General features: G+C 33.2%; 1 protein-coding gene across 2 annotated transcripts; it reads right to left on the bottom strand.

Annotated features, from left to right (window-relative positions):
• Positions 1-233: 233 nt before the first annotated feature.
• Positions 234-9,042, bottom strand: LOC123205657 (PH, RCC1 and FYVE domains-containing protein 1). 2 transcript variants are annotated; one of them, XM_044622677.1, is made up of 10 exons: positions 8,622-9,042; positions 8,382-8,468; positions 7,259-7,348; positions 7,073-7,159; positions 6,760-6,954; positions 5,653-5,696; positions 3,615-5,541; positions 1,987-2,133; positions 885-1,303; positions 234-731 (listed from the first exon to the last, which is right to left on the bottom strand). In XM_044622677.1, the coding sequence occupies exons 1-10, from the start codon at positions 8,673-8,675 to the stop codon at positions 611-613; spliced, it is 3,171 nt and encodes a 1,056-aa protein (XP_044478612.1). In that variant the 5' UTR covers positions 8,676-9,042; the 3' UTR covers positions 234-610. The 2 variants fall into 2 exon arrangements, with proteins under 2 accessions (XP_044478612.1, XP_044478611.1); XM_044622676.1 differs by having other exon boundaries at positions 3,615-5,696.
• Between the last annotated feature and the right edge of the window lie 4,687 nt (positions 9,043-13,729).

The raw sequence follows: 13,729 nt of genomic DNA, 5'->3' as shown, positions 1-13,729 counted from the left end.
TAATAATGGCCCGTTAAATTTCATTTTTGGCTGTGTCAGCGCTGGTACAAAGTAATAAACAGAGAATGATTGTTATGCCATTAAGATAGTAGTTATTTGGTTGTTTAAAGCAATTTGTTACTGTGATTTGCAACGATCCACTTGCAACTGAGTACATAGTGTTAGTGTTCACTTGTTCATAAACCATTGGACATATCATTACCCTGAAATGGCTGAAATTAAAATATTCCAGATTTTGAAACTGGTCCCGTGATAACAATATATAATTTACATCAACCAATAAAGAACCCCGATATTTCAGATTTAAGTACAGTTCCTTAATTCATCAGCAGGCCTTCCAATCATTTACATTGATTAATATAATATGCACCGAAACTTCTGCATCAACTGCAGAGGGAGAATGAAATACTAATTAAATACAAGAAATTTTCATCTTATGAACCGAAAGCTTTCTCCAAAATATAACATCATCCACCTGGAGACTAGCTGAAAAGGAAGAGACTCAAATAGCCCCTGCAGTGCTTTTATTTTAGGAGCATGGGATTATGAGTTCATTTCCAAAATTTTAGGAGACCACCAATCTAGCATAAACTCTCAGTTAGTATAAAAATTAGCTCTTCATCTGATTTTGGTTTGAATCTGTATATTCCTCGATACCATATTTTTGGTACACCAGAAGTTGATTCTCATCCCACCATTGTTCAGCTTCCTTCTCTGTGAATCGCTTTCGGCTACAAAATATAGAAGCAAGTAGAAACAACTGTCAACTCAACTCTTATTTTGATCAATACAGGCAACAGATTATAATGCACACAAGAATTCTACCAAGACAACTAAAAAGTAAACTTTCAAAACATATGGGAGATCAGTTGATTAGAAGTTACCTAAACCTTACGCGCTTTAACCCCTTCTGCCCACTTTGCAAAGTTGTAAATGTGATGTATATGCCAGGTTCACACTGTTCCACCCATTCGGGCTTGGATGACTTAGGTCCCTTCTGTTGAGGTTCTGCTTTTGCAACATGTGAATCTTCAACTGATCTTTTATTGTTGTCATCAGGGAAGTCTCTCCCATACACTGATTTCAAAGTGTCGGAAAACAAGATAGGAGAGTTAAACAGACAATCTACTTTCCTGTCTTTTGGTAATTTAACTTCCGGAAGCATATTAGTATCAGTACACATATGACATGCAGTGTCAAGCTTGGGACTATTATTCCGTACAGTAGTGACTTGTGGAAGATTTGCAACCACCCCATCTTTGGCTTCTGTTCCGGCAGAGACTTTTTCTGACATTGTATGAAGCTGCACCAGTAAGATTAATATCAAAGACCGCTGAGAATGCAGGGAAGAATTATATAAAAACTCATTTCCAGTAACAGGGCAATTGATCTCCAAATATATGAACTATATTTTTAATTCTTTTTGTTGGCAATCCTTAAATTTATATTATTCATAACCATAATAACCCTTTAGCAACTTTGCCACAATGATGAAACCCTTAGCATATGATCATATCAATGTTTTAATGAGAACTTTTCCACCACATTCTTGCAAACCTCTTCATCTAATGGACTGCGAGCACCTATCTTCAAGTTTCTCAAATTCTAGTTTGTTACACCCTTAAATCCCTCTAAGCCTCTTTATTTCTCTCTTCTATAGTGAGACCTCAATAAAAAAAATTCTTATGTATGAACCTAGATATCAAAGAACAAGTCCAAGGTTCGTCCCCAAACAAACAATCTGGATTACATAATTTCTAACATTTACAAATTTCATAGAATCAAAAGGCATAAAATATCATTATCTCAAAAAAAAAAAAAAAAAAAGGATAATAAAACTAGTGGAGTATTAGAACTTATAAAGAGAAGTTCTATATTCGAGCCTCTGCCATGCTTGTGAAATCCTCTGATGAGGTGTAAGTCTTTCACAAGTTGCAAAACAAATATTTTCATCACCCCATGTAATAGCAAGAAAAGTAAAATTACCCTTATTGCCAAAGCTTTTATAATCTCCTTTGCTGCTTTACACTTTGCAGCCTCCTCCCTCGCAAAAGACCAGGTCTCCTCAATTTTTTGTTGGCAATCTTGAATCTTGTGTTCACCAATTTGACATTGCATTTCAAGACTCTTCGCCTGTAGTGAGTAAAGGACTCTTAGTTGAATTAGTGCATGCCTGAGACTACACTTAAAGCACTCGAAAAATAAACAAGAAAATATGAAATATAACTTATAAACAACCTGAAGAAATGGGGAATTTCAGAAAACCAATAACTGAGTTTGACATTATAAAATGTAGTATTACTAACACCTAACGTTTTGGCTAAGCAATGATTAGATGCTAATTGGTAAGCATGTAAACCTTTCAAGACCATAGCCCCTAGCAAAATCTCAATGAGTTCGGTTTACTAGTATTCATATTTGAAACATAATGAATTCCCAAACACAAAATGCAATTCTAACCCTATACCTACTAATTGAAGAAAAACATTATAATATTCCTACGCAGAAATACTATGAAGGAATTTGGGGTAAAGGAAAGCATAACAAGGGTTGAAAACAATGAAAGGAAAAGAAAACAGATGACCAAGTAAATGTTTTAAAAGAGGTGGTGGTTGATTACTTTTTCAATTTGTGTACTTAGCAGCAATTTGACCCAGTATACATTAATAATTCATAAGTGTTTATTCATAGAAGTTGGAATACAGAAAGCTTCTGGTGGTTCATTGAGAAGACAGTATAATTCAATAAAGTTTTACCTCTGTTTTAAAAAAATTAAACACATTGGTATAGTTCATACTCTTTCCAATGTTCAAACCAATTTTAAAATAATCTATTCAAGTCAGATCCAGTTTATAGACAAGGGAAGTTTTTCACAAAAATGGAATAATATTATATAGGCTTAATACCATGATTGAGAAACTGTTAGGACTAGTATTTAGGTGAAATAAATGGGATTAGACAGTTATGAGCATATATGGTATGTATGGGCAGTTATGAAATGGGATTCGGTAGTTACGAAACATGTATGGACAGTATACATAAGAGTTAGAATTGCAAAAGAGGAGGAAAAAAATTAGGGTTTTTAGGCAGTCTTTGAGCTGATGTGGGAGGTCATCAGCTCCTTTAATTGTCAGTTTATCCACTTGTAAATCCCCTCATTTTTTGTTTATTTGTTTGTGTTTTCCATTGTTTCTGTAGAAATTGGCTGGGAACCGATCAGAAACCAAACCACAAAGTTAAGTCATGAGGCAAAATGCATATCAAACTCAAGATTTAATCAATGTGGGATTCTTAAACAGGTAGTAAGTCAAGTTGTAGTCTATGAGCTAAAAGGCAGACACAGTGCAAATTTCGGCAACCATAACAGTTTGATGTTACCAACATTACAGGATCACTACACAAGATTACAAGATAAGATGTGCTATAGTGTCCTAAATTGCTATGGCCTAAACCATATATAAGATATTGTTATCCTTTGGGTGTGCCATCGAGCCAATTTTTAATCATTTGTGTGTGTCTATAAACAGAAGAAAAACAAGAAACAAATATGATATAAGCAAATACTGAGATGTAATCTTAACTTTAAAACTTTGAAACATAAATGGAGCAATCACCTCAGCTCTCAGCCTCTGAACTTCATCAGTGAGTGTCTTGTTTGATTCTGACAAGACTTTGTCTTCTTTAAAGGCAATGGAAATACTAGAATTTGATTCAGCAGAAAGTAGCAAGTGAGAAGACACTTGATTATTCGAAAGAGGAGCTAGTGCCAGAGAATTATCAGCACAGTGCATTTCAAATTGGATTGGACATGGGACTTGCCCCCACCTTTGCAATCCTAAGTGTTGCTGCCTTTCTCCTCTAGTTTTCAAGTTTTTTGGATCCCTAATTTTGCTTTCAGCATCACAAATCTGTTTACCTGAAAGTAACTGACCCCTTGCAGGAGTCAGTTCTCCCCTCTCTTCCTCTTCTTCAAAAAAGAACCCTTGTGATTTCAATAGACTCCTTGGACTACGATTTTCCAATTTTAGCAATCTTCCTGAATATGTGGCCTTCTGCAGATGGTTGAAACATGTATCACAGACACGAGAAGGCTTATCTCTATTTGGTGTCAAAGCTGCATTCGTAACTTTTTTCCTACTACAAGCACTGCAAAAGAGAAGACCACAATTATAGCAGTTACGCTTCTTCCTCCTGAAACCAAAAGGCATTTTACAACCACTACAGGCTGATTGATCACTAACAGTGATAGATCTGTGTAAACAAATTGCAGCAGTTAAACTAGTTCCACAAACTACGCTCTCCACCTGCCTATCTCGCAAAGCCTCAACAAAAGCTGGTGAGTTTCTATCTTGAATATCACCTAATCCTAGCTGTCCATTTACATTCTTCCCCCATGTGTAAACATTTCCACGTGAAGTTAAGACAGCAATATGATATGATCCCAATGAGATTTCCTTAACAAACTCCTCTTTTAGCTTCCCTTCAACAACTGTTATTGACTTATCCTTGGCCTGTGGGTTCCCTAACTGTCCATGCACAGCACTCCCCATTGTATAAACCTTCCCTGAACTGGTAAGTCCAACTGTCAACATTCTGCCACAGGAAACTTGAACAAAATCAAAATCCACAAGTTGTGCAATGCACGTTGGTAAAAGCTTTCTCTGTCCATCAGCATGTCCAAGCCTCCCTTTATCACCATCACCCCATGTGAACAATTTTCCGCCAATGGCAACAGATTTGTAACGATTAGCCATGATCTCCACAATTGCAGCTGTATGCCATGGTCCACATGCAACAGATTTTACCCTTAAACCCCTTAGAGATTCAACTTCTTTTGGTTGGAAAACATTTTGCAGATTCCCATGCCCAAGAACCCCAAAAGTTCCATCTCCATACGTAAATAACTGACCAGAGAAGGTGACAATTGCTGTATGCCACTCCCCACATGCTACCTTTGCTATAGTTACACCATCTAAAGGGCCACAAACTTTACGAGGAAGCCAGTGGCTTCTACTTCCCATTTCACTAACCAAATCAGCACCATGATTATTGTCCCCCCATATATACAGTTCACCAGATTTTGTCTGAGCACATGTTTGATATTCACCACATGACACAGACAGAACAACTACCCCATTCAGGGATTCAACAAGCTTTGGGTAGCTCATATCCACATTAACTTTGTGCCCGAGCCTTCCACCTTTCCCCTCTCCCCAACAAAAAACTTCCCCTTGTTTTGTAACTAAGGCTGCATGTTTCCCCCCCAAAGCTATACTTTGTACGTCTAACATCTTGGTTGATTCTAGCAATTTAGGCAACAAAGCATGAACCCCCTTTTTATTTTGGCTAGTACAACAGTCACCAGCACCACAAATATGTCCTCCATATACTGCTTCTCCCCAGATCATGATATCCTTCAGAACATCTTCTTTTTCTAGTAGAGGTGACCTGTGAGTAGGCGCTACAAACCTCTGAGACTTATTCTTTAGGCACTCTGTGCTATTATAATTCAAACCCCAATTCTTGAAATTGTCTGTTTCACTGCAGTTAGAGTTAGAAGTTGAGATGTTCGCTACATGTTGCATATGTAATAAGCTTGATTCAGATGAATAAATGCTTTCTGAAGAATATGATAAGCCATCAGAAAAACACCTTTCTGAGAGTGAGAGGGAAGGACTGCCACATAAGCTGTGTACCTTCAAGATGAAACATATTGAACCCCATTAAATATAGGGTAAGACTGCATATTTTCTTTAATCATGACCAGATAAAATGTCATCTTCATTGTCAACAAACAGAAAAAGAAAATCAATATATTCTTGGTCACACTCTTTAATCATGAAGATGATATTATGTCATATTTCTTTCCAAATTGAGGAGAAGAAACAAAAAGTTCACATGGATAATCAGACTGTCCACCTTAACAACTATAGGAAAATACATATCAGTGACAGTCAGTTGTTGAAAGGAATGTACATATATATATATATATATATATATATAGAGAGAGAGAGAGAGAGAGAGAGAGAGAAATTTTAAATATACAATATCTGAATCCATTTGTAATCCAGCCATCAGATTTCATTCATCTCAAACACTAAAAAATTATCATAGCAGCATTGTCTTATCATCCAATAATTTTCACTGAGGTATATACACACACATATTTTATATATATTAAAAAAATTATTTTACTCTAGCTGTACATGCATCAGTTTATCCAGCAGCAGAATTATTTTTTGTGTAAGCAAGGTCATGTAAACTGTAAAATGTATTATTCTAAAATTTCATTACTGTTATGAAAAAGGCAAAGCAGGGGAACAGAATATACACATAGACCAAAATCAGGATTTAGGAGATGAACAAAGGACTAGGAGTAACAAGGATGCTCTCAGAGAAAATAAACCCAAACGCATAATACAAAACATATGTTCCTACATCTTACATTTAAAGTCATATCAAAGTCACAAAATTGGAATAACTTCGTGGATTAATTTGAAACCATGATAGAGCAGTATCTCTTAAAGTAACACAGGAATAGGATGGTATCTGAAACCTAAGAATGGTCTGTTACATACCTTCTCTTTTCTTTTCTTTACTTTTTTTTAATTGGAATTACTGACTAACTATGACCATGCCAACAAATCATATTCTATACTACACATTCATTTTGAAGATGAAAATCACAGCTACCAATAAATATTTAGTACTTGCTAGTATCTTATACAGCAAACTACAAAGAGTTGGAGTATCTTAAACCTGAGATAATTCAGTGGCATCCTCTACAAGCCCTAGATTATGTTTCCTTCTGATATAACTAGCTGGACTATTAACACAGCTCTGTATTCCTCTTTGGCCCCTCAAAGAAGTGTACGGTCTGGGACGGTGACACCTCAATATCACAGCTCTCAAGCCAATAAACCATGAATCAGCCTGTACTTTGTCCTTGCATATCTATGAAAAGGTAATAAAGGAAAGATAATGAGGTACCAATCTTGGCCGAGAGAGGAAAATTGAAATGGGTAAAAAAAAAACAAAAAAGATGTGCAAATGGACCAACAAGTTTTATTACCAGATCAAGTGAGCATTCGCCATTCGCATAGATAAGTGAAAAAGACTGCAGCTCTCTGTCTGGTTGAAGTTGCCTCTGAAAATTTATCTGCCAAAGGTAATTTACTAGCATATAAATGAAAAGTGCATCGGTGTGATGCAGTATAACCAAAAGAATTCACATAAGAAAATCACATTTGCTACATACAGTCCTCTGCCCAGTAACAATCTTTGTAACTGAGCTTAATCTCAATTGCTTTTCTCTCTGCCCTGAATACCAAATCAAGAATTTTTCATCCTGCAAAATAATTGAAGTCGCAAGCATCCATCTTAAATTTTTACAGTGGTTGTTAAATGGTACTGATGCAAAGAAGAAGAAAATGACTTTCCAGGAGATCCAATTGTAAATGTCACAGAAATGTGACATTGGTCAGCTCATTACAAATATGGTGCAAATGAAAGCATTATCTAAATGGTTTATACAGAGCACACAGATGTTTGATCAAAGAATATATATTTTCATCTATCATATCAGTAAGTAGATGACCAAAAAATTCCATAAACGAATCACACAGTCCAGAAACTCTAAAGTAAGCTTTATAGTAGTTTTTCATCGACCAAATACTGTTAGCTGATATACTCTCATGGATTGGTTATCTTTCTTTACCATACTTAATAATGTTTCAAAAGCATTTAAAAGATACTATTCATAAAAGGAAGTTATTCAGTCGAGAACAGCAACAGATAATTCTGTAAACCATAGTTATAATAAATTTTCTGTAGTGTGCAATCCAAACAGTGGTAAGTTCTGCTCCACAGTTTCATTGAAAAACCCCTCTTGAGTACAATCATAGTTCTTTTACAATTCAACCACCCCCACTAATTACGTTTAAAAATATAAATAAAATAAAATAGTAATTATATGTCAGTGACTTTGAACAAATAATCAAAAACAGCCTTCTTCAGAGGTGAACAAACCGATTATTGTTGTGTACAACACAATGCCTAAAGCATTCAACTTTTCTCAGTCTTCATATCAGTTCAGTCTATTGCAAGAATTTATGTAGATATATTATACCTTAACAAAACACTTGAATACAAGCAGATGACAAAAAACAATTATTCTAAAAGAAATGTAGACAGCAGCTAATTAGCAGACAATGGTAAAAAAAAGTAAGGAAAAAAAAACAGAAAAAGAAAGAGGTTCCATGTCCAACCCTAAACACGTGTTTATGAAGTTCCAAATGGATTTTTAGTACTCAAGTTTTCTGTGCAAAATTAAACATAAACTCTGAAAAATCACAAAGCACTAGCATGCAAAATAAAGTTACCAAGGAGAGCCTGAAAGGGCAAAATTTGGGCTTCCCTCTTCTTCCACACTTCAAAAGATGAGAACCCTTCTTTATAGATAGAATTGCCTGCCCAAAAATCCCAATAAATTTGCAAGACAAAATCAGCATTTTAATTTACAAACACTGAATCACTAGTTTCAGAACACAAAGAGGTGGTGGAATTATTGCAAAAAGATTTATTTCAGATAACATCGTAAATAACAACAAAAAAATGAGAACCTGTTCAACAGTCCTATCAAGAGGAAGTGTAGTTAAGAAATCTTCTTCACCCATTTTTGACAGAGAATTTCATCCAAGAAAGAAAGAGACACTATTTAAGATAATGGGAAGAGACAAAGGATGCAGAATGAGGAAGATGTTTGTTTCCCAAGAAAGGAACCTTAACAGGAGAATGAATGTTCAAGTAAGAAAAAGAAAAGCAAAGAAAGAATGCAGAGGAATGATTGTGCAGAGAGTATCAAATTCTATTCTCTAGATAAATTTGTTGTCTTTCATTCTTTATTCCATAATGGAATAAAGAAACTAAACACAATCACTGTATAATTTACGGGGTTGATATGGGTGCTGGCTTCCGTTCTTAGAGATATGTGCACAGGCGAGAGAGAGAGAGAGAGAGAGAGGACCTTTTGTAATAAGTAAGGAAGACTAAACAGTCGAAACCCATGTGCACGTGTACGCTGTTCTTACTTTGTGTTAAAAAAATATATATAGCTTTGTTTTTGTTTTTGCTTTTGTCTTTTTGTTTCTTACTATCATTTTTTTATTGCTGTTTAGAATTATGCGCTTTTTGTTTAATTTATAGTCAATAAAATAGTTAGGCCATTCATGACTTTCCTTTACCCATCATTTTGTTCATCCCCATTATTGGTTTAATTTTTTAATTGCCCCACATTTTCAAAGGTCTCACTTATATCATTTGACCCAAAATTCGATTAGGTTTGTTCAAAGTATTACATACCCTGGCTTTTTAATTATTTTTACTGATTTTTTTATTTTTAATTGTGTAACCAAAAACTTTTATCTTTTTTTGGGATGACAAAAATTTTGTACTTAAAGTGCTTTTAAAAAAAGCTTTCCCTATGAAAAAAAAAATATGTTTAGAGCTTTTATAATTTTCTAATATTATGTTAAATATATTTTAAATATTAAAAATTTGATAAATATTATATACAGAGAACTCTAACTTTGATTGACAAAACAAATATCCAAAAATTTCCCATGGTTTTAATTTAGTCTTCCGTAACCCAATAGAAAAAACGTGAAGAAACTTTTGAGATATTTATATAATTGTATAAAAACAAAAAACAAAAACCAGAGGATAGAAAAGCCTTCTGAACTGTTTTATTGATACTGATCCCAATCCATCTACCCTTACATAGATTTGAAAAAAAAAATTACCATTAATGATAATTTGAATGATAAAAAAAAAATTATGTATAATTTTAAATTTTTTTAATAATATTTAATTATAGGATCAATCAATTGATCTGAGATTTAATAATATTAGCTTCGGAGCAGTCTAATTCAAATAGGATTCTTTATCAAAAAAATAAAAAAATATTAAATGTGGTGTAATTATAAAATGATCATAATGGAAGGATGCATATAAAATTAGTTACTAAGATAAGGGGAAATAATGAAAATCATAATTAAAATACAAAATGCTCTACACGCTCTTGAATCCTATTATGTGTGACACATACTATTTTATAATGAAATTGTACAGTGTGTAAAGAGGGGCCTTTTTGATAAATTACCATGTGCAATGCCTTAGGGCTTTATTATTAATATTTTACTATGTGTGGCGCACGCGGCTTGTTAATATTATACTCTCTCTTTGGTCATCGAATTTTTACCATGTATGATAAGAAGGGGTTTGTGTATTTTACATTTAAAGAGTTAATTAATATATTTGTCAGACAATTTTAATGAAACACGTTAAATTTTGCAAAATTGTAAATTATGGAAATTCGTATATCCTAATACGGTTTTATGTTCAATGAATAATTTACATTGACGTAAAGATCCGATATTAGTCATTTTCACGATATCATTTATCCAAGCATTGCACTTTGATTAGGAGACCTTGAATTCTATGTTTTTCTATGTTAGACGGGAAGAAAGAATTTTCTTTTTCAGTATTTTTATACATTCATCTTGCAAGGGAGAAAGGAGTTTGCCTATATTCTCCTATTTTATAGTTGTCGAGACATACATACATACATACATATATATATATATATATATATATATATATATATATATATATATATATATATATATATATCTCCAATTGCTCTCAACCCCCACCAATTGTCTTTTGGTAGTTGGTTCCAAGTGGATTTGATTGACTCGTCATGGGTGAATCCGAAATCAATATCTCCTACTCACACACAATGGAAGATCCAAACCAAATACTCCAGCACCTAGAAATCTCATACAACAATTTGTTTCATATTTACAAATGTGTCATGTGAGCTCATGCACTTGGGAGCTAATTATTATGTATCTGTCAAGAATAATATAGTTGTTTCAACCCAAATAAAATATTAGTTTCGTTGCACCTTAGACTTACTCGATAACACTAGCCCTCTTTAATCATTTTATTATCATTGTGTTATTTTCTTATATATTCATGATCAAGTCTATTCTCTCTCATGAGTGATAAGATCAATTGACCAATGGACACACATAATATATATAAGTCTTTCTCTTTTACTCAAAATTCTCAATGAAAACTTAATTATTTTTTAAGTCATGTTCCATAGACCGAATGGTGTGTGGTCATAGGTGTCAAGCTAAGACAATAACATTAAGAGTAAATATCAAACAATAATAAAAAGTCTAAAAGTACCAACATGAGGTAAACTTCATAAAGTCTTACACAGTGAGAGAACAAGGATTCATCCTCTCTCTACTTCAATTGCTCATCTTATTTATACACACATGGTATGAATCATGTATTATAGTGTATATTATTCATAAATGTCATTACATATACACTGTACAAATCTTAGTTTAGTTACTACACCAAACGTCTAACTTAAGTTTTTAATCATCTTTCCGAACTTGCAAGTATTTATATTTATTAAGAACTCACATTTGGCAACAAGTTATTTGGATGTGGGGAATCCAAATCGGTCAATATCAAATTTATCTATTATGACCTTATCTTGATTGATCATCATGTGGCCTTATCTTGATTGTTTATTAAAGTGACATTTTGACTCTAATAATTATTTTCTTGAGAACTATGTCTCTCATTAGCATGCTTTCTCAGTGTCACTTTTCTCAAGAATTATATCTCATTTTAGCTCGTTCTCTCAATGTCAAAGACGATTGCTCATGTGAGTGATTCAATCTCTAACTTCTATGACATTGTAATGTTGTTGAGCTTTCAAACAAAAGCAATATGTATACAGTGAAAAACCAAATAATTTCATGATGCAAATTAAAAACAAAATGAAGTTAAATTCATGGTTTTGAACGTTATGTCTCCAATACAATATATAAACTCAACAACTTATCAATCATAGTCTACACAATCTAAAAGATTTAACATGTGCAAGATATACATTTTTTGAAAAAGGATTGGTCAAAGGATCAATGATCATTCTATGCATAAAAATGTATTGTACATTCACTTTCCTCTTGGAAATGATATCTCTAAAAAGATTTTGTTTAGTGTCGATATGTTTAGTTCTACTATAAAACTTGAAATCTTTTATGAAAGCTATCCCATCTTGATTATATCAACTGACAACTATTACTCCAACAATATCATCCCATTTACCTAGATTCACGAAGAATTTTATTAACTAAACAATTTCTTGCACAATCATTGAACAAGCTATATACTCGGCCTTAACTATGGATAAGGATACGCATGTTTATTTTTTACTATTCTAAGATATAGCACCCTTTTTAGAGTAAGAACATATAGCTAGAAGTTAATTTGCATTGTTTAAATTACCTCCCTAATTGGCACCTCAATAGCATATAAAACGCAAATTCGATCCTGAACAACATAAACAATAATGCATAGTGCCTTTTAAATATACCAAGATCCTTTTGACATTCTTTCAGTGCTCTTTTCCAAGATTTGACTAATATCAGCTAGTTAACTCGACAACTAAAACAAATGTATGGGCATTATGCACTATAGCATACATAAGACACCTAATGACATTTGAATAAAATACTTTTGACATTTTTCTTCTTTCATCTTGAGTTTTGGAACACGTCTCTTGGCTCATTAATTTGTCATTTGACACTAGATTATCAACGGATTTGTAGTTTACTATATTAAATCGTTTTAGAATATTTTGAATATAATATTCTTGTGATAAAGTCAAAAGTTTTTGTGAACAATCCTTCTTAATTTCAATTTCTAATATGTAATCTTCTTACCATATCTTTCAGGTAAAAAGGCATGGACAACTATCCTTCAATGGCCATCACTTCCTCTAAAGCATTTTAAGCTATTAATACATCATCACATATAGAGATAAAATTGCAAATTTGTCATTAGACTTCATCACGTAGACACAATGGTATTGTTTAATAATTTTAAAGTTATAAGACATTATAATCTTAAGAAAAATCAAGTATCACTATCTAGATGACTATTTCAGGTCATACGTCGTTCTAGAAGCTTGCACACTTTGTGCTTCTGACCCTCAACTACGAGGCTATACATTGTTTCACATAGATTTCTTTGTCAAATTTTTCATTAATGAAAATTGTCTTAACATTTATCTAATGCAATTCTAAATCCAAATGTGTTACTATAGTTGAAATCAAATAGATTGAAGTGAACTTTTCAATTGGCAAAAACATTTTTTAATAACCTATACTTTCTAGTTAAGTACAGTTTTTCGTCACAAGACAAAATAGTATTTTTCTATTGAGTCATTCACCTTACGTTCGATTTTGGGATCCATTTGTTCCCAATAATCTGTTGACCAACTGTTGACCAAACGAATCGATTAATCAGGGTTTTCCAATCCGATTACAACCTAAATTTATCAAAGAACCTTATTTTTTCTCTGGTTTAATTCGATGATTTCAACCATCAATCGAAGACTACACCATATGCTTTTTAAGCTCTCTCACCGGTCATCATACTCATAACAAAGTTCAATGCCAAAGTCGTTGGAATCCAGTGAAACAACGACATGAATGACACGACTGTAGCCTATAATTGGGCTTTTGAATCTATCAATTTAGGGTTTTTGATGTGATTTTCAATCCAAATCATATAAAGGACATTCAACAATCAAGCTAACAAGTTTCTAACATCTAATTTCATGCAATTTGGAAAAATT

The sequence above is a fragment of the Mangifera indica genome, unplaced genomic scaffold (genome assembly GCF_011075055.1).
Source record: "Mangifera indica cultivar Alphonso unplaced genomic scaffold, CATAS_Mindica_2.1 Un_0011, whole genome shotgun sequence".
In the NCBI taxonomy this organism is placed as follows: Eukaryota; Viridiplantae; Streptophyta; class Magnoliopsida; order Sapindales; family Anacardiaceae; genus Mangifera; species Mangifera indica.
The sequence above is the reverse complement of the archived record's forward strand: the minus strand, read 5'-3'. Positions and strand labels throughout refer to the sequence as shown.

Bases quoted from the DNA above. Each gene is read 5' to 3' on its own strand.
- LOC123205657 (XM_044622676.1), bottom strand. From the start codon at position 8,675: ATGGGTGAAGAAGATTTCTTAACTACACTTCCTCTTGATAGGACTGTT. The intron at 6,955-7,072 runs GTAATAAAACTT...ACCTTTTCATAG, and splicing joins GCGAATGCTCACTTGATCTG to ATATGCAAGGACAAAGTACA. The intron at 5,697-6,759 runs GTTTAAGATACT...TTCATCTTGAAG, and splicing joins ATGCCACTGAATTATCTCAG to GTACACAGCTTATGTGGCAG.